Source organism: Colobus angolensis, unplaced genomic scaffold, assembly GCF_000951035.1.
Source record: "Colobus angolensis palliatus isolate OR3802 unplaced genomic scaffold, Cang.pa_1.0 Scaffold106, whole genome shotgun sequence".
NCBI lineage: Eukaryota > Metazoa > Chordata > Mammalia > Primates > Cercopithecidae > Colobus > Colobus angolensis.
Genome location: NW_012111586.1, coordinates 848,146 through 874,237, shown reverse-complemented (window position 1 = coordinate 874,237; position 26,092 = coordinate 848,146). Strand labels below are relative to the sequence as shown.

At 52.7% G+C, this 26,092-nt stretch overlaps 1 protein-coding gene across 2 annotated transcripts; it reads left to right on the top strand.

The window, feature by feature from the left end:
* The first annotated feature begins 1,613 nt into the window (after positions 1-1,613).
* SLC2A1 (solute carrier family 2 (facilitated glucose transporter), member 1) lies at positions 1,614-26,092 on the top strand. Of its 2 annotated transcripts, none has more exons than XM_011945234.1 (10): positions 1,614-1,628; positions 8,726-8,821; positions 20,838-20,998; positions 21,178-21,418; positions 22,018-22,180; positions 22,273-22,460; positions 22,741-22,845; positions 23,022-23,123; positions 24,257-24,460; positions 24,835-26,092. In XM_011945234.1, exons 2-10 carry the CDS (start codon positions 8,744-8,746, stop codon positions 25,033-25,035), a joined length of 1,443 nt encoding a protein of 480 aa, XP_011800624.1. In that variant the 5' UTR covers positions 1,614-1,628; positions 8,726-8,743; the 3' UTR covers positions 25,036-26,092. The 2 variants fall into 2 exon arrangements, with proteins under 2 accessions (XP_011800624.1, XP_011800633.1); XM_011945243.1 differs by lacking the exon at positions 1,614-1,628 and adding an exon at positions 5,452-5,481 and having other exon boundaries at positions 8,729-8,821.

Genomic DNA, 26,092 nt, shown 5'->3' with positions numbered 1-26,092 from the left:
GTAAACCCGGGAGGCGGAGCTTTCAGTGAGCTGAGATCCGGCCACTGCACTCCAGCCTGAGCGACAGAGCGAGACTCCGTCTCAAAAAAAAAAAAAAAAAAAAAAAAGACTTCTCTTTGTGCATGTGTAGATACGTGCCTATAAATACAACATTTGTGTGGTTGGATCCCACTTTCTACGTAGTTCTTTGCAACCCATTCTATTCACCAACCCAACCCTTAGAGGTAAATACTGGCAGTGTTTCTCTCTGCACATACAACCAAGTGCTACTATACAAGTTCACCAACTCCCTGGTCCTTACACAATATGTACAACTTATTGCTTTTTTTTCCCCCTGAACAATCTACCCTGGTACTCTTCATAACACAGATGTGTTTCATTCTTTCCAACAGCTGCATAATATTTCATTCCAGGCATGTCCCACCATGATTAAGAAATAGCACCCCCATCACCTTCTTCCTACCACTCACCACCTGATGTATTACATGTATTTATTTTCTGCCCCAGCCTTCAACTAAACTATCAAATTCCATAGGCAGGGATTTAGTATAGTTTTACCACTGAATTTCCATTGACTAGAATAGTATTGGGAGCATGTATTCGGGCATAATCTTTCCTTGGCAGTATCATTTATTCATAGAAAATCCTCTCTTATGGAGAAATAACTGAAGCTTAGAGGAAAAGACTTTTTTTTTTTTTTTTGAGATGGCGTTTCACTCTTGTTGCCCAAGCTGGAATGCAATGGTGCGATCTCGGTTCACTGCAGCCTCCACCTCCCGGGTTCAAGTGATTCTCCTGCCTCAGCCTCCTGAGTAGCTGGGACTACAGGCGCGCACCCCTCATGCCCAGCTAATTTTTCGTGTTTTTAGTAGAGACAGGGTTTCACCATGTTGGTCAGGCTGATCTTGAACTCCTGACCTCAGGTGATCCGCCCACCTTGGCCTCCCAAAGTGCTGGGATTACAGGCATGAGCCACTGTGCCCAACCAGGAAAGGACTTTTTTAAGGTCACACAAGTGGAGGAGCTGGGAGTTAAACGTGTCTGCTGAGAGTGACAGTGAACTTTGCATGTGCCCACCAAATTAGTGTTCTCTTACTTGAATTATTGCCCATCTAACCACCAAATGTGTATCTTCTCAGGGATGTCAGTTTCCCCAGGGTCCAGATCCTGACCCCACGCCCGCACACAGCCAAGAAGCCAGTTGTTTACATTTAACATTCCATTATAGGATGCATACCTTTTCGGTTATTTAGGGAGGATGTGGTTTTGCCTGGAAGGCTTTGAGAATGCTGGGCAGGTCAGGGGACTTGGGGCTTAAATCAGAGGCCAATCAACTTTTTTCTAAAGGGCCAGATATAGCGTAAATATTGTCAGCTTTGTGGGACATGTAGTTCTCAGCCTGCCGCTCAGCTTTGCTGTTGCAGTACAAAAGCAGCCGTAGACAAATGAGTATGACTGTGTTCCAATAAAATTTTATTCATGGTCACTGAAATGTGAATTTAATATAATTCTTACATATCACAAAATATTAGTCGTCGTCTTTTTTTTCTCTCCAGCCACTTAAAAATGTAAAACTCATTCTTAGCTGCCATAGTTTGCCAACTTTGGCTTACAGCAAATGCAGCAAAGTGGCCCAAAGTTTTCTGAGCTTGTGCCCGTGCTGTCTCGGCTCAGAGTGGGCAAGGCTCAGAGAGCTGCTGTTACGGAATTTGACCTACATAGAAAGCACCAGGTAGAAACCTTGTTTCCTTCAGAGACCAGTACCCGGAAACAAGGGGAGGACCTGAGCAGGAAAGGCGCAGAATTTGGCATCAGAGACCCCCAATTGGAAGCTTCTCTGAAGCCTAGAGCCCCCTCGTTCTGTGCTTTTCCCTCCCTCTCATTTCTCATCTGTGAAAAGGGAGCAATCTCTCCCCAAAAGCTTGTTCATGGTGGTTAAATCAGAATGTCTGAGCAGCCCCTGGCAGGGTGCCTCAGCTCGCTGGTGCTGCTGATAAATGCACCAGCTCTCTCCTCTCAGTTCTACTTTCAAGACTGGCGAATGCCTTCTGCCTCGAGGGCCACCAGGGGTGTCGGGAGCTTCAGTCATGCTAGGGTCTTGACATCACTGGAAGGCTTAAAGGAAGTGGCTTCAGGAGCACTTAATGCTTGAGGTCACCCTAAGGTCAGGCTTCGGGCTGTTAGTCCATCATTCTTCTTTCTTAAAAGACTTGGCAGGATGGAACCGGTCAGAGGGTAAAATGCCAGGCTAGGAAACCAGACAACTCTAGTCCCAACCCTGGCTTTTGTTTGTATGCTAGGCTGGGCACCTGCCCTCTGACCTCAGGCGCCTCCTGTCATGTGCCAATGTTATAGCAGTCTGCAATTTCTTGAGCTTCATTCTTTCTTACTGCTGCCAAGGCTGTCTTTTTTTCTTTTTTTTGAGAGTGTCTTGCTCTGTCGCCCAGACTGGAATGCAGTGGTGCGATATCTGCTCACTACAACCTCTGCCTTCCAGGTTAAAGTGATTATATTCTCGTGCCTCAGCCTCCCAAGTAGCTGGGATTATAGGCATGTGCCACCACGTCCCACTAATTTTTGTACTTTTTTTTTTGAGACGGAGTCTTGCTCTGTCACCCGGGCTGGAGTGCGGTGACACTATCTCAGCTCACTGCAAGCTCCGCCTCCCGGGTTCACGCCATTCTCCTGCCTCAGCCTCCCCAGTAGCTGGGACTACAGGTGTGCGCCACCACGCCGGGCTAATTTTTTTTTTTTTTTTTTTAATTTTTAGTAGAAACGGGGTTTCACCATGTTAGCCAGGATGGTCTCGATCTCTTGACCTTGTGATCTGCATGCCTTGGCCTCCCAAAGTGCTGGAACTGCAGGCGTGAGCCACCGCGCCCGGCCCCAGTTTTTGTATTTTTAGTAGAGACAAGGTTTTTGTTGTGTTGGCCAGACTGGTCTCGAACTCCTGGTCTTAACCAATCCGCCCGCCTCGGCCTACCAGAGTGCTGGGATTACAGGTATGAGCCACCGCGTCCAGCCTTGAGGTTCTTTCTTTTAATGCCCCAAAATTTGTTTAAATGAGTAAGAAACACAACAAAACAAAGGGAGCTGTCATGGATTAGGTAAACCCCTCCCACCCAGGTTTGTGCTGTGTACTAAGCAGTTGGAAAGCCCTGCGTCCCCTGCTTCCCTGCACCTCAGGAACCCACGTGGGATGCTGTAGGAAGAGGACAAGACGGAGCAACGTCTGGATTCTGTTGGCCCTGGGACCCTCCTCTTGCCAGGAATACCCTGCCTCTGAGTGGCAGTAGCCATGTGCCCTCCCTCTGCCAATATAGATTGAGAACCTGCCGCAGGCCAACCCGGGGGCTGGAGCGCTATGCCGACACACTGACATGGGTCAAAAGGCCACGGTTTGGCCGGGTGCGGTGGCTCACGCCTGTAATCCCAGCACTTTGGGAGGCCGAGGCGGGCGGATCACAAGGTCAGGAGATCGAGACCATCCTGGCTAACGCAGTGAAACCCCATCTCAGGCCGGGTGCGGTGGCTCAATCCTGTAATCCCAGCACTTTGGGAGGCCGAGACGGGTGGATCACGAGGTCAGGAGATCGAGACCATCCTGAGCTACACGGTGAAACCCCGTCTCTACTAAAAAATACAAAAAACTAGCCGGGCGAGATGGCGGGCGCCTGTAGTCCCAGCTACTCGGGAGGCTGAGGCAGGAGAATGGCGGGAACCCGGGAGGCGGAGCTTGCAGTGAGCCAAGATCGCGCCACTGCACTCCAGCCTGGGCGACAGAGCTAGATTCCGTCTCCAAAAAAAAAAAGAAACCCCGTCTCTACTAAAAATACAAAAAATCAGCCAGGCATGGTGATGGTGGCAGACGCCTGTAGTCCCAGCTACTCGGGAGGCTAAGGCAGGAGAATGGCGTGAACCCGGGAGGCGGAGCTTGCAGTGAGCTGAGATCACACCACTGCACCCCAGCCTGGGTGACAGAGTGAGACTCCATCTCAAAAAAAAAAAAAAAGGCCACGGTTTTTGCAAGTTATACAGTGTGGCCAGGGCCATCTGGCATCTGAGTGTTAGGGGAGAGAGAGGTCCTGAATCTTAATACCTCATCCATGGCTTCCTGGGAAAGGGAGGTCTCTTGTGGGTTGTGAGACCCCCAGCAGTGGGATAGGGAGGGTGAGGGGTGGAGACATGAGAAATCCTCTCTGTGCTGGACCCTGAGCCCAGGCGCTGGCCAAGCTGAGAGGTCATGACTCTGTTAGGAGAGTCAGGATTTGAACTCAGTCTGCCTGACTTCAGAGGTCTTTCCTCAACAGCCCTGTGGGTTTGGAGTGGAGGGTTTTGGGGATGCTGTTTTCACCTCTCAGAGCTCTGATGTTCCAGCACTCTCCAGGGGTTTGATAATGGCTAAGGATGAACACTGGTCTGGCACAACAGATACACACAGAGCCAGCTTTGCCTAAAAGCTAAATTGAAAAGTGGCAGGTTTTCTTTGTTTTGCAATTTGTATGTGCTGTTCCCTCCTCTGGCCACTCTGGCTGCAGACACGGTATGACCCAGGTTCCATTCTTTTTTTTTCTCACTCTGTTGCCGAGGCTAGAGTAAGGTGGCATGACTCACTGCAACTTCTGCCTCCCAGGCTCAACTTCTGCCTCCCAGGCTGATCCTCCTACCTCAGCCTCCTGAGTGGCTGGATACAGATGTGTGCCGCCATGTCTGGCCATTTTGTTGTTGTTGTTGTTGTAATTTTAGTGGAGACCTGGTTTCACCATGTTGCCCAGGCTCGTCGTCTTGAACTCCTGAGGTCAAGTGATCCGCCCACGTTGGCCTCCCAAAGTGCTGGGATTACAGGCGTGAGTCACTGCGTCCTGTCCCTGGTTCTATTCTTAAGGAGTTCCCAAACTGAGTGGCAGATAGGTAATAAGCTAGAGACTGTAGAGGACATAGCAAGAGCAAAGGCCTGGAAGCGAATGGAATGTTCTAGAAAGTAGTCTTATCCCCAGGGAGTGATGATGGGCTGCTGGGGATCCCAGGTTCTGGGCAGTACATTGCTCCCCACCGGTAAAAAAGGCTCCCACAAGAAAATCACAAACTCTCTGGGGCTAGTACCCTTCTCTAAGTCATCACCAACTGTTCATCAGCTTGACACCAGAATAAATACACGTTGAGTGAATGGACTTCATTACCACGTTCCAGTTCCAGCCACTGGCTGGTGGGGGCAGATGGTGCTGAGGTTGCCCGGTCAAGGGTAGCTTGCTCTTCTTCCTTGATCCAGCAAACACTTGTGGAGGGAATTCTGCCAGGCTTCATGATAGATACTGATAGAAAACTTAACAGCAACGCTTTAAGGAAGGAACTTTCATCTCCATTTTCTAGGTGAGGAAACCAAGGCCCAAAGCAGGGCTACCTTGTATCCCACTCCAAGGTGAAAGGAGGCAGCTTGCTGCATTTAAACGTGGGTCAGCTTCCAAGCCCAGCAGTGATCAAGCTGGCTATGGTGGGCGCAGCAGGAGGGGAGCATGAATCTGAGATTGGTTGCAGTGTCATCGTGTGCCTACTGAGGAGCAGGGGCCATGTCCCTCCCCCTACACCTAGCACCGAGCCACACTGAGCACCCTGCTTCTTAATCTGACCGATCGGTCCCCATTTCTTCCCCCTGCACATACTGTTCTGTCCACCTGGAATGTAGCCTTGCCATTGCTTTCCCACTTGGCAGACTCTCTGTGTGTCCTTCACGGCCCAGCTCCAGTGTCACCTCCTGGGAGCTCATCTTTTTTCGTACCCAGGCAAAAGTGGAAATCTTTCCCTCCAGGGTTCTCACAGTGCCTCATACCAGCCTCCTGTTGAAGCCAAGACCACACTAGCCACTCATCTTCATCTGCCTCCCCACTGTCCCCACCCCACTGGACTGGAAACCCCTTCCTTGGTGTCAGGACTGGGTCCAGTTTCATCTGGGGCCCCAGCCTCACTTAGCATGAGACCTGGAGCATAGGTCACTGGTATTTTAGTGAGTCCTAGTACCGCAGCTGCCTGGGTGGATGTGGATATGATCCAGGGTGTGGGTAGGCAGGTTTTCTAAAGTGGAGTTTGACCTCGACCTGCCGATGACAAGGTCCAGCAGAGGGTTATGTCCTTGGACCCCAGCAGCCCCCATTGCCAGAGGCTAAAATCGAGCAACTGCTCAGTGGGGCCCCAGGGATGACTTCAGAGGCTCCAGACCCCTTGAACATCAGATGCAGACCCCAGTAAAACAGGGCCTGTGATAATAGCACTTGCCTCACACGGCCAGTGTCATTCACTCATGCTCTGCCAACATAAAATAATACAAATGATCCACGGATCATTTGTATTATTTTCCACTTAATGTTTTTATTTAAATTGCTTTGTTCTAAGTAGTATGAAATCATAGGGCTTGTAAAAATTATTTTGAATAGGTGATTCCATTCACACCATTCAGAATTCAAAAAAGTGCCAAAGGCTATAAAATGAAATCTCCCTTTCACCCTGTCCCCAGTCACCCAGGCCCCCCGGGTTAGAATGTCACCTTTCTTGTACATTCTTTTTTTAGACAGAGTCTGCTCTGTCGCCCAGGCTGGAGTGCAGTGCAGTGGCGCCATCTTAGCTCACTTCATCTCCCAGACAAAGTGATTCCTGTCCCTCAGCCTCCCAAGTAGCTGGGACTACAGGCATGCACCACCATGCCCGGCTAATTTTTGTATTTTTAGTAGAGACAGGGTTTTGCCATGTTGGCCAGGCTGGTCTCGAACTCCTGGCCTCAAGCTGGGATTACGGGTGTGAGCTACCGCGCCCAGCCTCTTGTGCATTCTTTTAAATAAATGTGTTCCAGAAAAATACAGTATATACTTTGCATCCCATAAGCCAAATGCAGGTAATTCCGCAGGCAGAAAGCCCAGCATGTGACGGGCCTAGCAGTTGCTGTTTAGTGAACCCTCCTGGTGATGAGTAGTGCCTTGCCACAGCCTCTGATTTAATCCCAGCGTCCACCCTATGAGTTAGACTTGACCTGGTGTGTCACTGAGATCCCCCAGAAGTTTGTCGGCTGCTCACTACCCACTCAGAACAACAGCTCTGGGCCTGAAGGCTCCCCAGAGACTTGAGAGAGGGAGACTCTGGGGGCAGTGCCAGGACATACTGGGGCAGGGGGCTGTCTTTCCAGTTAGAAAGTTGCATTGGGCTGTCTTTCCAACGCAGAGAACTTAGAGAGAATGGAGTCCCTGTGGTATGAGAGAAGCCCCAGCATGTGGAATAAATGTCCAGAGGCAGGCTAAGGGGTCAGACTAATGGGAAGGAAGAACACAACGCATGCACAGAGGGGGCTCTGAGCTGTACACTCCTCCTGGGCCAAAGCCTTCTTCCTCTTTCGCAGCCTCTGATGTGAGAGCCTTGGCTTTTGCAATCGTTGCCCTGACAGCTTCCAGAGAATGAAAAGACCATACTGGGAATATGCCTGATAACAGCTATGCCCAGGGCTATCTGTGATGATCTTGAAGTAAACGCTGCTTCTGGGTTCTGTGGAAACCGAGGCCCAGAAACCCACAGGCAGGCCGTGGCCGGCTCCACTCCCTTCCAGTGCCCAGTCTGGTGTGGTGTGCGTAGTGAATGCCAGTCATTTCTTTGGTGTGCCTCCTGCAGCCCTGTTCTCCCACAATCAGTTAAAGGCCTGCCTAATGTCACATTTGCTGACTTCCTCATTTTTATAGCTGAAAAGAGTACTTTTCTCCAGCAAGTCGGACGTCCCACTGGCCTCTCAGTCACCTGTGGCTAAGCAGGGCTCTTCCCCTGCTGGCCTCTGCCCTTCCTGCTGCGTCATGTCCTCGGCTTCCAGTGGACAGAAGCAAACTGCCCTTTTTCTCTCCTAGCCCTTTGCCCACTGGAAACACCTTGGCCCAACACTCTTACTCACCTTGTGCACTTCTCCGAAGTGCATTCCTGCCTGGCATGTCATCTATGTCCAAATAACCTTGAGAGCCTTATGGTTTGGGGATTGTTGCCGTCAGGAGCACTGGGTAGGGAGTCCGGAGCCCTGAGCTCTCTGCCGCAGACTCCTGACTGATCTGGAACTTACCTCACCCTCTCAGGGTTCAGTTTCCTGCCTTGTGAACAGCAGGAAGGTCAGGGCAAGGTGGGATCACAGCTCCAATATGACAAATGAAGCTGTTGCCATTTTGCTGACCATCAAATAGAGGACAGGGGAGAAGTGGTGCAAGGGGGACTTAGCTGGAATTCACAGAGCAAACAGGCCGATGGGCTGGAATCAGAAGCAAGCGCCTTCAGCTCCAAATCCAGGTTGTTTCTCCTATATCTGTGCTACTCCTACCAAGTAATTTGGGCCCCCTTGCATAGGAGGGCTGGTTCCTGGGCCTCCCAGTTAGAGAGTCTAGAACCACCAGACCCCAGGCATGGCTTCACCAGAGAAATGAGACCCCCACGAATCTGAAGCCTCTCCCTCTCTGAGACCTGGCTACAGAGAGAGAAGACCATACTTCCCCTCTGTCCCCAGGAAATGGTCGGCCAGCCCAGTGTCTTGAAGTCAGCTAGGCTGGTTTGGGCACCTGAGGTCGGGAATAGGCCAAGTTTCCTGGGAGAAAGACTGGTGTGGTGCCAGGAGTCAGGCAAGATACCTGAACACAGGGACCTGCCAGTCCAGGCCCTGCCCTGTAGTAACCTGGGCCCAGACACGCCTATGACAGTGTGGTTTGTTTCTCGGCAGAAGCTGACGGGTCGCCTCATGCTGGCCGTGGGAGGAGCAGTGCTTGGCTCCCTGCAATTTGGCTACAACACTGGAGTCATCAATGCCCCCCAGAAGGTGAGTACGATGCCATCGCTGGCTTATGGACACCAGCCTGCTCTGTTGCACATCACACATGCCCACGGTCTCGCACCACCACCACCTGAACTAGAGTCATTCACATCAACGCACTGTCTGCCTCTCCAGCCAATTTTCTGGCCCTGACAATGTCAGAGACTCGTCTCTTGCTTTGGAATCTTAGGGCGGCAGAATTCTAGAATCTCAGGTCCCACAGAATCCTGGGGTCTTTTATAGGGCCTCTTGACCAACCCTCCACCCAACTCAGTCGTATAATAATATGTTTTATGATATAATAAACTCAGCAAAGCTCAATACAATAATGCTGCATTTCCATGGCATTCTGGGGCTGCAGAGGGTTTTCATGGGCTTGTCTCACTTGATGCTCACTGCAGCACTGTAGGCAACAGGCACCACTCCCAGCCTGCAGGTGTGGGAAATGGCCAGAGAGAGGAAACCTGCCCAATATCACCCAGCTAGTCAGAGACAGCTGGTATCCAACACCTGCCTGCCAGGTGGTCCTTGAGCCTGCACTCATACCCATCCACAGGCAGTGCACTTCCTTTTAAGGCATCCAATTGTAGGTTGAAACTGCGTCCTCCCTGAAGGCCCTGTGCCAATCAAAGCAGAAATGGCGTCTTGCCCTAGGGAGCCGCAGGGGGTGAAGGTCTGTGCTGGCTTCCTCCTCCCTGCCATGCATCCTAGATCTGTCCCCACTTGTTTACTTGAATGTCAGGATGGGAAAGGACCTAGATCATCTCCTCCAGCCCAGCCTACTTGCATTAAGGAGGAGAGAAGAAGAAAAGGGGGTAGGGGGTAGGGACAGGAAAGGAAACTAACTGAGCCCTTCCTCTGTACCAGGCATTTTGCTTGTGTTTATGAGATTGGGTGGTCATTTCCATTTTATAGACCCAGAAACTGAGGTCCAGGCAGATGAAATGACCGACAGGCCCAAGGTCACAAAGCTACTGAATGTTGGAGTCAGAAGCCAAGCTCTTTATTTCCATGGCCGCAGGCTGTCTTCCTAACCAGCTGCCTTGCCAGTTTAAAAATCTGTACCTTCTCAGAGAGGACCAAATGAGTGGGCAGTCCTCACGTCAGGACCACATTTCTTGTCCAGACGGATGAGGCTAGAAAGTGAGTGTGGTGACTCCCAAAGATCAGGGGCCTGTTTGGGGGAACCAGGTAGTGTCTGGAGTTAGCTGGGCTTTTTTCCAAATAGGCACTATGGGCTATGGGCCATGCCCATTGCCGAGGAGCAAGTCACCAGGAAGGCTTGGCCTGCTGAGTCATGCTCAGCTGCAGCCGAGGTGACAGGACTTTTCCAAGTTTGCCGGGCATGGCGACCGTGGGCCTATGCTTGGACCAGCCCCAAGCCCTGCATTTGCTAAGTGCTCTTGACAGCTCTTGCCGAAGTGTGTGCTTCAGAAATGGCTCCCTTTGGGAATCCTTACAAATGGAAAGTCCGTAAGACAGGCTGGGAGGAAACAGAGGGAGGCTGAGCTAGGAAACAGAGGGAGGCTGAGCTCTCCACTTGGCTGCACACTGGTTTCCAGGACACCCCCAGATTCTGATTTAATTGGTCTGGGATGCTGTTTCGGCATTCAATTAGAAGCTTCCCCACCAATTCAACTGTGCAGCCAAGGTTGACAGTACTGGACTGAGTGATGTCTTGACTGTGATCTCATAGTGAGTTAATGACAGAACTAGGACTCTAAGGTCAGGACAGAGAAGGTGTTTTCCAGAAACAGAACAGGGTTGGGGTGAGCAGGGGGCCTGCAAAGTAAAATGCCCAGAAGAGAGAAAGCCTGGCATTCAGTAAAGCATGAGTAGTTTAATGTGTCACTAGAGTGAACAGGAGGAGGGGGAAGGTTGGGGAGGTCAACAAGGTAGGCAAGAGCCAGACCACAAAGGGCCCTGTGAGTATGGCACGGCACAGGGCACAGTCAGAAGGGGCGGCAGGGGAGGGGGGAGGGGCAGCTAGGGAGCATGGACTTCAGGATGAAGACAATAGGAACCCTCTGCCCAGGGCAGACGTGATCAGACTTGCATTGTACGGAAATGACTCAGGCCTCTGGTATGGAGGGGTAGACCTAAGAATGTGAGACTAGAGACGGGAAACCATCAAGAAAGTTGCCGTTGCACTAGTGACATAAAAGCAAACCCTCAGAGGAAGAATGGACAGGATTTGGTCATCAATTCCGTGCGAGGGCAACAGAGAAGGGTTTAAAAATGGTTTCTAGGTATCTGGTGATGTGTGGTTTGAAGAAGGAGTGGTTTGAAGAAGGAGCAGGTGTGCCAGGAGCTGAGAGGTGGCTGTGGGATGTGCAGGAATGGAGACGTGGGTGACACTGCTGGAGATGTGCAGGAGGCACCTGCATGTGTGGGTCTGTTTCTTAGACCCAGGCTGGAGAAAAGTTGAGAGTTAGTCACTGGTATCCACACAGTGGAGGAAGATCTTCTAGGGAGACTGTGGAATAAAAAGAGAAATGAAGATTAAGGCAGGCACGGTGGCTCACGCTGTAATCCCAGCACTTTGGGAGGCTGAGGTGGGTGGATCACTTGAGCCCAGGAGTTCAAGACCAGCCTGAGCAACACATCAAGACCTCATCTCAATTTTATAATTAAATCAATAAAAATTAAAAGTAAAAAGATCAAGGCCCCAGAGAACAACCCATTGCTAGAAAAGGACCCTAAGTAGAAGAACAAGAGCTGGTATCTCTAAAACCAGGAGAGGAGGAGAGGATACCCTCCAAACACAGAGGGAGAACGTAAGCTGTCGAAGGGCCAGGGTATTTGTCTGATTTGTCCACGGCCGTGTCCTTAGTGCCTGGAAAGGTGCCTGCCACAGTCATAGACGCTGGTGGATAGTGAGTGGATGAACGGAGTGGAGGAGCGCCATCAGGTACCCCAGGGGTTGAACTGGGCAAGCCTCTCCACATCGCTGAATGCAGAAGAGGCGATGGTGGCCTTGTGGCCATTTGGGCTGACTGGGTGGCACAGCACGGGTAGAAGCCTCACTACGACTGGGTGAAGAGTGAGAGGCAGATGAGAAAGGGTGGAGACAGCACTTCCAAAAGAGTTGGTGGGAAAGGGAGAAAAGAGTTGAGGAGGTTTGGAATGATGGTATGGCTAGGAATTTAGGTATGTATTTATGTATGTATGTATGTATTTTAATGAAGGTCATTTTAAAACATGTTGGAAGGAATCAGCAGAGGAGAGGGTGAAGATAAGGAAGTGAGGGCGGAGGTCTTCCAGGAGGGAGGTGGTGTCGGAGCAGAAGGGAGGGGCTTCCTTTGGCCAGGAGGGACTGAGGTACTGTTTTTTTTTTTGAGATGGAGTCTTGCTCTGTTGCCCAGACCGGAGTGCAGTGGCATGATCTTGGCTCACTGCAACCTCCGCTTCCTGGGTTCAAGTGATTCTCCTGGCTCAGCCTCCTGAGTAGCTGGGCTACTGGTACAGGTGCGTACCACCATGCCCAGCTAATTCTTGTGTTTCTAGTGGAGATGGGGTTTCACCACGTTGGTGAGGCTGTCTCAAACTCCTGACCTCAGGTGATCCACCTGCCTTGGCCTCCCAAAGTGCTGAGATGACAGGTGTGAGCCACCATGACCAGCCAGGGACTGAGAGACTTCCAAAGATGTAGACAAATCTGAGATGGACTTCTGTGATCCTCGGGGCCTCCTGTCTAATCAGAAATAAGCGAGAGGTTATAACTGTCATGGAATATAGGCAGAACCTCTGACCAGGGCATCACAGGGCTGGTCAGCAGCTCAGAGGGCCCAGGTGAGGCTGTAAACTGCATTCATAGGACCATGTATGGGCACCTGTCCAAAGGTCACTTCAGGAACCAGCCCCAGCAGACCAAAACTGGAGATGTGAGTGGCCAGAACTGAGAACGCTGAAATCTAGCGGTGTTTCTTGGACAAGTACCCAGGCACTCGGTCTGTTGACTTTTGCACTTTACAAACACTTCTCACAAGGCTGGCTGCAGTTTTTCCAACCCAGAGACAGATTAGAAGTGATACATGTAACATGTGAAGAGAGGATAGAAGGACCCAAGGGGAAGAAATGAAAGTGAGGCTCAGAGCCCACGTGTAGTAACAGGGCAGAGCGACTCCTGTGCCCGGGTAGGGCTGAAGGCCTGCCCTAGGGCGGCACAGATTCCATCCGGCCAACCCTTTCATTCAGCCAGGACTTCCTGAGCATCCACGCTGTGCCAGGTGCTGTCCTAGACAGTGAGGAAGGAGAAGTATAGCTGTGAACACAGCAGGCACAGGCTGGCCCTCAGGGAGCTGCCTGAGACACAGTCCGAGCCAGGCCCTGTCTCCACAGCAGTGGGAGAGACCCCTTGGAGAAAGCCAGAGTGTCACTAACAGAGGGCTTCAAGGTGCTGTGGGAGCAAACAGGGGGCAACTAATGCTAGGGCTGGGGAGACGGGAGATTTAAAAAAAAGGGCTTCACGGAGGACTTGGCAGCTATGCTCGACCTTGAAGGGTGAGTTGACCCCATAGGGCAGGAAGGGCAGGTGTCTGGGCAGTGGGAGTGGCTTCTGCAGAGGTGCAGGGATGTGAAATGTTCTGCTGATGAGGAATCGCTAACTGCCTGCACTGGGCACACCAACTTCCCTTGTCTGTTTAGAAGAACCTGTCTTAGGAAACAGCATTGGGTTGGCCATGGTTTGCCTACTCTTGAAAAGAGACTTTGCCCCATGAATGGTGAGGATGCCAGAAGCTTGTTCTCTTCCATAAAACAGGCCCCAAAGGGCTTCCTCCTGGAAGTGGTTAATTAATCCTACTTTCTTACATGTTTACAAAGCACCTCCCCATAAATTACCGCCTCACAGCAACTCTACAAGGCAGGCGGGGCTGACATTATCTTCCCCTCTTCTAAATGAGGGAACTGAAGCCAGATGAGGTATCTGGAGAGTGAGGGGCTAAGCTAGAGGTGGGCTCCAGGCCTCGCGCTTCCCCAGCCCTGCGCACTGGCCCTGCCCTGCTGTAAGTGATGACAGGAAATTCCTGCCATGCATCCCCTCCTGGAGGAGGAGGACAGAGGTGGAAGAGGTGAGCCCAGCCACAGGGGGAGCAGCTAAATGAACAGAGAATCCTGACCATCATACTGGGCTCATATGAGCACTGCCTTTCCCCTCCCCAAATGACTGAGCTGCCAGTAGAAATAACCGAGTGCCAGTAGACTAACAGCCACTGAGAAACCATGAAGTCCTGGCCCAAGGGACAGTGTCAGGCATGTCTGAGAATAAGGCATCCTCAGAATCCAGAGAGTCTGGTCCAGAAAAGGCCTCATTGTTTGACAAACAACACTCCTTGTTTGACAAAGGAGGAACCTGGTCTGCAGAGGAGGTGAGGTCTGCCCAAGATGACCCAGCTTGGTGAGTGAAAGAGCTGGAGGCAACACCCGCCTCCCAACCCAAGCCCTGTGTCCTGTCAGGCTAAGCTGGGCTTCGCGCTCCAGGCAGCCTCTCCTTCTCTCTCCTATATCCAAAGAGTTCTGGTCCCCTCTCCCCTTCACCCATCACCACTACCATAAACCCTTACTGCTTACTTAAGGCTTGTTATACATTGTTACAGATTGTTATACAATCCAGGCATTGTTATACATACTCTAGAAATAGTAATTCAGTTGTTCCTCAAAATAACCCCATTAGGCAGACACCATAATTTTCCCTGCTTTATAAGAAACTGGGGCACAGAGATGTTAAGCAATGAAAGCAAGGACACACAGCTAGTAAGTGGCAAGGCTGTGATGTAACTCCAGGGAGTCTGGCCCTAGTCTGTGCCCTTGACCATTGTGGGAGATGGGCACCTAAACACCTTTTCACTCACCTACAGCTGCCACCCAGCTGGCCGTGTGTGCTCTCACTTCGGAGCTGAGTCAAGCTCAGTCATGTCCCAGCGTCTCAAGTTTCCCACACACAGTTGCACAATCTCTTACACCATCACATCCTGTCATATCACATCACCCCTCAAGCCCTTCAGTTACATTCATGGCTTGCTGGTCATTTAGGGTCAACTCTCCACCTCCAGCGCCATGCTGGGCACCAGCGACACAGATGCATCAGACCATCTCCATGCTGAGGTTTACTGCAGAGGGAGCACACGGCACCTTACAGTTAGCTGTCTAAAGGCAATGGTGGAAATGTGAACAAGCACAGTGGAAGCAGGGAAGAGAGAGGCTTCGCCCTTAGAGCCGGGTTGCTCAGCCTGGCGCTGTGATGTTTCTGCTGGTGTTGTAGAGGCCCGTCCGTGCGTTGGAGGATGTTTATCAGCATCCTTGGCTTCTACCCTCTGGATGCCAGTAGCCAGTGTGACAACCAAAAATGTCTCTGGGCATTGGCAGATGTCCTATGGGGTGCCAAAGCCGCCTCTGTTGGAGAACCAGTTGCAGTGGAGAGGGAGGGGTGGTTCTCAGGAGGAAGGCTTTCCAGAGGAGTATCTGTGCATGCCCTGAAAGGTGATTAGGCCCAAGCAAAGATGTGAGGTGTCACCGCGTGTGCCTCGTGAGTCATAGCTGGGGTAGAGGAGTCACTTTATTGCAAGAGCTTAGAAGGGCTTCGGGTATGGCTGCCGCGGTGGGATGATTTCTCTGTCTGCCGGCAGGCCTGGCCTTGGTTTGGAGGCTAGCCATGTCAGGGCTCTTCCAGGGAAGCAGCCTGGGTGGTCCCGCCCTCTGCAGGGGGGTTGGGGCTCAGCTGTAGCCCCAACCTGGGCCTCTTCCCCCAGGCCCCAAAATGAGGCCCCAGGGGACCCAATGGGGAGGCTTATCTGTCCAGCCCCACCTGGAACATCTGGCTCCAATCTCCCAGCTGACCCTGGGGTGTGGCTGAGAGTTGCTGTGGAGATGAAGGCCCTGGGCTGAGAGCTTGGGGGAGGGGCAATGCGGGGCCAGCCCCAGCTGGAAGACAGGCAGGCAGGGAACAGGGGTGAAGGCCAGGCTGAGGGGCTAAGCCGGAGAAGCTGGCCCTTTCCTCCTTGTAACTGGCGCTGAAAGCTTGGCTGGCAGTTAGGCCCTTTTTCCCCACAATAGCATCCAGTAGAGCACAGGGAGGGTTGAGATGGAGCTTCAGCCTGGCCCAGGGATCCCTGCTGGGATGACCTAGCCGACCTAGTCCTCCTGGGGTAGAGGAATGTCTAGCAGGAAGGATGGTGAGACCAGCCAGAGGTTCCAAAACACATACCCCTCCTGGCAGTGGTCTAGAATCCTAGATCAAGGGTTGGCAGGAGGGCCACATCCAGCCAGCAGCCTGTTTTTGTACACCCCATGAGCTAACAATGGTTTTTACATTTTTACAAGGTTGAGAAAAAAAGAACAATGAGTGACAGAGGCCATATGTGGCTCACAGACCCTGCCTAATGGATTCTAGCTAGCCTTTTACATAAAATGTTTGCCAGTCTGGCTCTGGAGCACTTTGACTTGCATGCTCCCTACTTACAGGGAACTCACCACCTGTAAGGTGGGCAGCCTCATACCCTGAAGTCTATAAAGCTCTTCCTTCCCCGAAGCTGGAGTCTGGCCCTGGCGCCTCTGCCCTCTGGGGCTACAGACCTGCTGGGTTCCTCTGCCAGGAGCAGCTGAGCAGGGCCTAGAGAGTAGCTTTACTCCCCGAGGCAGGCCCCTACTTCCTTCAGGTTCCTCCTTACTCTTACATTCTTAGGGTAATGATTTCCAGCAATTTCATAATGGAAAACCTTGTCCCTAGGGCTCCTCTGAAGGTGGTGACTTCTCTTCCTGAGAGAGCAACAGTGACAACAGTAACAGCTTAGCCATGTGCCAGGCAGTGTTCGCCGCCTCATGCCGCGCTACAAAGGGGAAGTGAGAAGTTCCTTGGTAGACAGGCAGACATGTGGTCTCACCCACAGTTGCCTAGACTGGCAGGAGGTGGTATGGGGATTCCCAGGGTGTCCTTAGGCTTGTGCAGGCCTCCCCCTCACCCCAGGAAAGCCACTGGGTGAGGAATAGCTTCATGTACCAGAAGCCATCCGGTCCAAAGGATCTCAGCTGCCCAGAGTCAACCTGCTTCTCTAGGGTGGTCTCCATGGTGGGTGTCCTCTAGGCTCAGTGAGGCACCTGGACAGAGATCTTTAGTAGCCCCTCAGCTCTCGGCTGGCCGACGCCATGGCAGTCCCCCTGGGAACTTACCAGAACCACTCCTCCCTCCTCAACACGCTTGCCAACACCCAGACCCCACAGCTGGGTGGAGACCGGGCTGGGAGGGGAGCAGAGAAGCGGGTGAATGGCCGAGCCTGGCACATTTGGTGTGCGGGACACCAGCTGCATTCTGAGGGGTGGTTCGCTGTGGGAAATGAGATCTGACTTTGGTGGATAGGAAGAGTCAGGAGCAGAATCCAGATGAGACCCAGGGCAGGCTGCCTGGGTAGAGAAGTAGGACAGACTCGGAGGCAGAATCGAGAGGACCTGGTGATTGGTGGATGTGGGGTGGTGGCAGCATCAAGTGTCTAACTCCTAAGCTTGGGATGGGCATGTGAGGTGGGAGCGTTCAGAACAGGCACGGGCCAGGTCTCACCTCACACATGACCCAGGGCTGCGGAGGCTGCTGGGATCCCACAGGATTGGGCCTGTGGGATCCTGTCAGGGCATAAGTAGACTCTTCTTTCCTGAGGTGCACCCAGACACTTCTAGGGGGGATGTGACCCCAGAGCTTTTCCCTATGTAGGGTTCTTCTCATTCTCCAGCATCCCCTGCCTCTCCTGGGCCAAGAGTCAGCATGGAACCCCATATGAATCCCCAAGGAAGAGAGGGCACAGAACACAGGAACCAGCAGTAGGAATGGAAAACCAGGCGTGGCTTCTTCCCAGAAATCTCAGGCACCAAGAGGCAGAAACGCACTCCCCAGCCTCAGCTTGGCCAGGAAGTACTGCTGTGGGCTGGAGAGGGTGAGTCTAGGCCAAGGTTAACATGCAGAGAGCTGGCTGCTCACCCTTCCTTCACCCCATAAAGTGGTCTGAGTGACAGAGCAGCTAGGCAGCGTCCAGGAGCCAGCCCTGGAAAAGATTGGGTCCCTCTGACTGTGTGACCACTGGCAGGAGACGTAACTCAGGGTGGAGCTCTGGTCACGCCTCACTTATACACCTCTCTTATCAGTTGCCCCAACATCTCAACAGATCTTCAAGCTTATTTAGGTAGTTTCAGGCCTTACTTAGCACCTATTTACTCTTTCTTTGTATACAATTCAAACAAATTCCATTTGCTGACTTCTTGGCAAATTTCAAAAGGGTGTGTAGAGTTGTACAAGACAAGCCTCTGAACCACAGAGGAGTGGGGGAATACCTTAGAACTACGGCATGCAGAAATTTAGCCATCAGGAGCCAGTCTGCACAGGGGCAAACACCTCTCTTTGCCCCTGCAGAGAGCCCCAAGGGCAGACACCATTGCCCTGCAGCCCTGCTTGTAGGTCTGGTTGCTCAGGAGAGCAAAGTGAAATCTCGTCAAATTTTCACCCCATAATGGGTCAGGAAAGGTTGGACCCTCAAAAGGGCAAGTGCCATTTATCTGGACAGTTCCCATATCCACCCTCATCCAGAACAGCCTGTTCTTGGTGGAGCCTGATAAACGGGGCATTACCATTCCCGACCAGTCCTCCTCTGGGGTTAGTTTCGTCCATAGAAGAACACTTTGTGTTTTGTTGCTCTGTTTTTTTCTCAATATCTACCTTCTCTCTGCCCCCAGCAGAATCAAGGGGTTCTAAGAGGAGAGCCAAACATCTTTAGTTCATCAATTCCTCCATTTACTCACCAGGTATCCCTGGCATTGGCTCTGGGACAGACCATGGTGTGAATCAAGTGTCTTCCTCAGGGAAGACAAACTCCTGGAGTCAGGGAAACCTGGATCTCGAAAGGTTTCAGCAGTAAGGCCAGGGGTACCTTCCAGGCAGGAGTGGTAGCATCTCAAAGGCATAGAGGAGTGGGAAATGGTATATAGCGCAAAGGTGTGGTAGGTAGGGAGATTGGATTGATACCAGGCAAGAGCCCCGATTTTGAGTTACAGGTTGAAGGCTTGGGGAGACCCTGTTAGTGGTCTGCACAGCCTTCAGGCCAGCAGTGTGCAGTGGGGTGATTTTAGGGATGATGACACCAAGCACTGGAGAGCGCTGTGTCACTGATTCCCTGCAGCACTGTGAAGCAGCTACTGCTAATGTCTGCACTTTAGAAATGGGGCCGTGGAAACTCAAAGATGAAATAACTTGCTCACGGTCACACTGGAAATAAGGGGTGGAGCTAGTACCTGAATTTAGTTGTGTCCAGATTCAGAGTTCAGGTTTCTGTTCACTGCCCTGCCTGGCATCCTTGGAATGGACAAGCAGATCCTTAGGGCTTGCCTCTGCCCTACCAACTGTCCTCGCCCGTTGGAGCCTGGCCTCCATCAGATGCCTCCAGACTTGGGACAGGTTGTGACAGGGCAGGGAAAGAGATGACTAGAAGCTGAGGACCCACAGCAATGGGAAGGAAGGCACCAGGAGGCAGGCCCAGCATATTCGGTGGGCATTTCTGGGACTGCAGGCCCCCGTTTGGCAAGTGTGCCCGCCCACACCTTCCTCTTTTGCTAGACCTCAGTGGGTTGGAAGGGATAGGGAGGACCAACAGCAGTGACGGAGGCTGCATACCGCTGTGTGTGTATGAGCTTGCACACACATGGAGGGGTGTTGGGATGGGTTGGGTTCAAATGGAATTGAGTTTGAGCTGTAAGTGGTAGGGGATGAGGGGCCTGTGAGTTTGTGACTGGCTGAAGCAAGAATATTCAGATTCTATGAGCATGGTTATGTGTGTGTGATGATATACGTGCACAAGAAGCCGTTTCGGGGTAACTAGGCCTGCACTCTGCTATACGTGTGGCTGGCTGGATCCGGCCAGTCCTGTGGCACTGAGAGTGTGGTGAGTGTACTCAGGCAGTACACATCCCTGGGAGCTGGCCAGGTTGAGGGCAGGGCTGGTAGGCAGGTCTGTCCTAGGACAGGCATTTCCAGTTCCTGGAACTGCTTCCTTGTGTGGAGCCTTTCCCCATACCTCCTAGCTGGGCCCTTGGGAGAGGGGAGGAGGCCATGCGTGGGTCCTTCAAGGGGGTGCTCGCAGGCCAGACACAAGGGAGCTAGGCCTGGGGAACAGAAAGCCACAGTGTGAGTCTTTCAAGCACATCTGAAGGGTGACATGTGTGAGTTTGTCACACCAGGCCCTCAGTGCGGTCAGGGAGTCTGTACTTCCTGGATGGCGGAACCTGTCTGTCAAGCCCTGCTTCCTCCCCAGCAAGGGGTTGGGGAGAGGGTCGGGTGGCAGGAGATGGGCCCTTGGGGCTTTGAGACTTGGTGAGGATAAAAGGGGCAAGTAGGAAGGCCCTTTTCCTTCTGTACCTCTTTTTTTTTTTTTTTTTTTGGAGACATAGAGTCTCAGGCTGGAGTGCAGTGGTGCAGTCTTGGCTCACTGTAACCTCCATGTCTTGGGTTCAAGCGATCTCCTGCCTCACCCTCCCGCATAGCTGGGATTACATGCTTGCACCACCACGTCCAGCTAATTTTTTTTTACTTTTAGCAGAGACAGGGTTTCACCATGTTGGTCAGGCTGATCTCAAATTCCTGACCTCCCGTGATCTGCTTGCCTTGATCTCCCAAAGCGCTGGGATTACAGGCGTGAGCCACCACACCTGGCCTTGTACCTCTCTGTTCTATGCCTGAACTTCCACCATTGGTCACTTGCCATCATCCCAGCAAGTCACACTGAGCCTGTGAAGCCACAGGGCACTGGAAACCACACGTTAGGGGAAGCAGGAGAGTTGGCAGGGCTCTCAGATGGACTCCAACCCCTTGTTTCTTGCCTGGGGAAAATGAGGCCCACAAAAATAGAGGGACTTGGCTCAAGAACATGGAGTGAATCTGTGGCAGAGCCAGGCCCCGGCCCTCTCTTAGGGAGGGGTGCAAGGGGAAAGGAAAAGGAAGACTGGGTCCTGGCCCGGGGCTTGCCCACCCAGGCTGCATCTCTCCCTGCAGGTGATTGAGGAGTTCTACAACCAGACATGGATCCACCGCTATGGGGAGCGCATCCTGCCCACCACGCTCACCACACTCTGGTCCCTCTCGGTGGCCATCTTCTCCGTTGGGGGCATGATTGGCTCCTTCTCTGTGGGCCTTTTCGTTAACCGCTTTGGCCGGTAAGTAGGAGAGGTCCTGGCACTGCCCTTGGAGGGCCCATGCCCTCCTGCCCAGGGAGTCCCAGATGGGGTGGGAGGTGGGGGAGACTTCCCTGTCTGTTCTAGGGTATTACCTATGACCCAGCCCCTGGGAGCCCAAGGAATGTGGGCACCGGCCTGACCTGTGACCCCATCCCCAGGCGGAATTCAATGCTGATGATGAACCTGCTGGCCTTTGTGTCTGCCGTGCTCATGGGTTTCTCGAAACTGGGCAAGTCCTTTGAGATGTTGATCCTGGGCCGCTTCATCATTGGTGTGTACTGCGGCCTGACCACAGGCTTCGTGCCCATGTATGTGGGTGAGGTGTCACCCACAGCCCTTCGTGGGGCCCTGGGCACCCTGCACCAGCTGGGCATTGTCGTTGGCATCCTCATCGCCCAGGTAAGCTGGGGCAGGATCTACCTGCCTGGCACAGCCCCTGCCCACAGCTTCAGTGGCTCTTAGATCTGTGCCCAGCAGAGCAGTTTCTCTTCCACCCAGCCCCCACAGCCCTGCAGAGGACAGCTATGGTACACAGGTCCAGAGAACACAGCACCATGGCCTCCCAGTTGAGAGCAAGATGACTTGACTCTTCTCAATCCCTTTCTTCTCACTCTAGGCTGTCAAACACAGGGCCGGCCTTCCCCCAGCATGCCTTAGGCCATTATGCGCAGTGTACCCTCTCTCCAGGAGGCTTCCCCTTCCCTGTCCCCAAAACCCTCCTGTGGCAGAGTAGCAGCCCCCATTCTCTGTGCTGGACACATCTGTGGCCTTGGCATTTGTCCTCCCAGCAACACTGTGGGGTAGGTCCTCCTTTCCCCACATGACCGATGAGGAAACTGAGGGTTCAGAGAGGTTGAGCCTCATGCTAGTGGCAGAGCCTCTAGAACTGGGGCTCTTCTGTGAAGCTGCAGCTGACACAAAGTAGGGAAGGCCACTCTGGCAGGACGGGGTGGGAAGGGGGCGTCAGGGCAGAGGCTCACGGCCCCTGCTTCCCCCAGGTGTTTGGCCTGGACTCCATCATGGGCAACGAGGACCTGTGGCCCCTGCTGCTGAGCATCATCTTCGTCCCGGCCCTGCTGCAGTGCATCGTGCTGCCCTTCTGCCCCGAGAGCCCCCGCTTCCTGCTCATCAACCGCAACGAGGAGAACCGGGCCAAGAGTGGTACGGGCCGGGCCCTGCCCTCCTCCCCACTCCCTGAGCCCTGGCCTTCTTCCCACTCTGAGCCACCCCTACCTTCCCTCCGGTTCCTCCAGTACTGAAGAAGCTGCGCGGGACGGCTGACGTGACCCATGACCTGCAGGAGATGAAGGAAGAGAGTCGGCAGATGATGCGGGAGAAGAAGGTCACCATCCTGGAGCTGTTCCGCTCCCCCGCCTACCGCCAGCCCATCCTCATTGCTGTGGTGCTGCAGCTGTCCCAGCAGCTATCGGGCATCAATGCTGTGAGTGCCCCCACCCACCCTTCCTGTGCCCCAACCAAGCCCTCTGGTCAAGTGTGCACGGTGAACAAGCCCTAAACTTGAAATAACAGATACGCCTCTGCCAAAGGAGAAGCTTCCTTTTAGAATCCAAGCCTGTAAGGTCACTGCAGTGCAGTGTCCTTCTGCCTGAGTATTTGTCCCCTTCATTCTTTACTCATCCTGGGTCCCACATCCACTGCTACAGAGGCAGGGAAGGGCCACAATGTCCAGGTAGGCCCCAACAGTTTATCTTGTCTGGCAGGTCTTCTATTACTCCACGAGCATCTTTGAGAAGGCAGGGGTGCAGCAGCCTGTGTACGCCACCATTGGCTCCGGCATCGTCAACACGGCCTTCACTGTTGTGTCGGTGAGTCTTCGCTTACTGGCTCCCCCAGCCAAGCCCCAGGGAGGAGGCGGTGCCATCTTCCCTGCTGGTCTTTGCAGTGCCCTGTGACCTTCCCGACTGTTGAGGCGAGGCCTCTGGGTGGGTGGGTTCAGAGGAGCACCAGGCAGGGGTGGCACTGACACTGTCTCTGCCCACAGCTGTTTGTGGTGGAGCGAGCAGGCCGGCGGACCCTGCACCTCATAGGCCTGGCTGGCATGGCAGGTTGTGCCATACTCATGACCATCGCGCTGGCGCTGCTGGTGAGTTACCAGGTTCTGGAGGGTGAGGGATGTGGGGGAGTTCGCCTGGGCTTCAGATCCCAAAATGCCTGTCTCAGCCCCAGGCTGGCAGGCCAGGTGGTGACTGCGCTCTCCCTGGCTGTGGGTCCGACCTCCTGGCTCCTGAAGTTGTCTCCTTCCAAACCTCACACATCCTCTCTTGAACTTGCTCCTCCCCTGCTTGATGGATTCTCAGCACAGCACCTCTGGTCCCAGACCCCAAACTCTCACCTCCTTAAGGAATTACTTTGCCTCATATTAACCCTTTCCAATCTTCACCTGGAGCCTCAATTCATCTTCACAGCAACCCTGGGAAGTACTGCTCTCCTCCCCACAGAGGTGCAGAAACACGTCTTGCCTCATTCAGTTCACACGACTGGAGGTGTAGTTCAGTTCTTCCCATTTTATGGGGGAGAAAGCCTAATTCCCAGTGAGGTTAGTAACTTGTCAGATAAAGGATGAAGCCAAGAATCAACCTCAGCCCCAAGCCTGTGACTGTGACCACTGTGCCAACCCTGTGCCTGGCACTCACACACAGGCAGTCGTTTATTCAGCCTCTGGGCAAGGAAAGCACCGTGACCATCATTTTACAGCTCAACCTGGGCTTGGAAAGTTTGGTGGTTGCCGAAAGGCCAGACAGGCAGCAAGTGGAAAGACCGTAACTTTTCTACCCTGGCCTCCTCAAGGAGAATGGTTATATGCAGAACCATATGCTTAGTGCTTACTCTGTGCCATCCTGAGCTGGGCACCTCACAAACCTTAGAACCTGAATCCACCCCACCCCCAGGAATGTTCTTCTGCATCCTGCCACAGGCAGACTGCACTGCAGGCACAGCCAGGGGACCACGGGGCCTCTTAGCACCGTCCACATGCATACCACATTACCACTCCCAGGGGGTGGGCTCACACTTGGAACAAACCCGCAGGACTTAGGTCATTTTGTTCAGATGAGGAAACGTAGGCCCAACGCTGGATACACAACAAATCCAGGACCGGCCCCAGGCTTCCTGCCTTCTAGCATGGCTCTGCTCTGGGCTGCCTCTGTAGCTTCTGTTTCCCCTGAGGATCCATCACAACCCAATCTAACTTTTCCCCTTCTTCGTCATCCTCAACAGGAGCAACTACCCTGGATGTCCTATCTGAGCATCGTAGCCATCTTTGGCTTTGTGGCCTTCTTTGAAGTGGGTCCTGGCCCCATTCCATGGTTCATCGTGGCTGAACTCTTCAGCCAGGGTCCACGTCCAGCTGCCATTGCTGTTGCAGGCTTCTCCAACTGGACCTCAAATTTCATTGTGGGCATGTGCTTCCAGTATGTGGAGGTGAGAACCCCCACTATCTCTATACTCACCATTTCTTGCCTGCACGCATGACCCCACAGTGCTGTGCAAAGTGCTGGCCCAGCATTCTCATTAGGAATCATGCTGAGGAGGAAACCGAGGGTAGAAAGCCCAGGTCACATGACCAAGAATGCTGACCTCAACTCCAGTGTTCTCCCCTTAGCCTTGAGTGGTGCTCCTGGAGCCTATTACACGCTAGATGCAAGTGTGATCTCATTCAATTATGATAGCCTTCCTGGGGAGGTGGATGTTCCCTTTTTCAGCTCAAAGGCCCAAAGGTAAAGTGACTTATCCAAAGTCCTACAGCCAGGATGTAGGGTCATGACTCCAACCAAGCGTGTCTGTATGTCTTTCAGCAACTGTGTGGTCCCTACGTCTTCATCATCTTCACTGTGCTCCTGGTTCTGTTCTTCATCTTCACCTACTTCAAAGTTCCCGAGACTAAAGGCCGCACCTTCGATGAGATTGCTTCCGGCTTCCGGCAGGGGGGAGCCAGCCAAAGTGACAAGACACCCGAGGAGCTGTTCCATCCCCTGGGGGCTGATTCCCAAGTGTGAGGCGCCCCAGACCACCAGCCCGGCCTGCTCCCAGCAGCCCTAAGGATCTCTCAGGAGCACAGGCAGCTGGATGAGACTTCCAAACTGACAGATGTCAGCTGAGCCGGGCCTGGGGCTCCTTTCTCCAGCCAGCAATGATGTCCAGAAGAATATTCAGGACTTAACAGCTCCAGGATTTTAACGAAAGCAGGACTGTTGCTCAAATCTATTCAGACAAGCAACAGGTTTTATAATTTTTTTATTACTGATTTTGTTATTTTTATATCAGCCTGAGTCTCCTCTACCCATATCCCAGGCGTCACCCTGAATGGCTCAGTGCCTGAGGGTGGGGACTAAGCCCTGTCCAGACACTTGCCTTCTTCACCAAGCTAATCTGTAGGGCCGGACCTATGTCCTAAGGACACACTAATCGAACTATGAACTACAAGGCTTCTATCCCAGGAGGTGGCTATGGCCACCCCTTCTGCTGGCCTGGATCTCCCCACTCTAGGGGTCAGGCTCCATTAGGATTTGCCCATTCCCATCTCTTCCTACCCAACCACTCAAATTAATCTTTCCTTACCTGAGACCAGTTGGGAGCACTGGAGTGCAGGGAGGAGAGGGGAAGGGCCAGTCTGGGCTGCTGGGTTCTAGTCTCCTTTGCACTGAGGGCCACACTGTCACCATGAGAAGAGGGCCTGTGGGAGCCTGCAAACTCACTGCTCAAGAAGACACGGAGACTCCTGCCCTGTTGTGTATAGATGCAAGATATTTATATATATTTTTTGGTTGTCAATATTAAATACAGACACTAAGTTATAGTATATCTGGACAAGCCAACTTGTAAATACACCACCTCACTCCTGTTACTTACCTAAACAGATATAAATGGCTGGTTTTTAGAAACATGGTTTTGAAATGCTTGTGGATTGAGGGTAGGGAGGTTTGGATGGGAGTGAGACAAAAGTAAGTGGGGTTGCAACCACTTCAGCAGCTTAGACTTTGACTCAGGATCCGGTCCCTTATGCGCACCTCTCATCAGTGTCCTCTATTGCTCAAAAATCTGTTTGATCCCTGT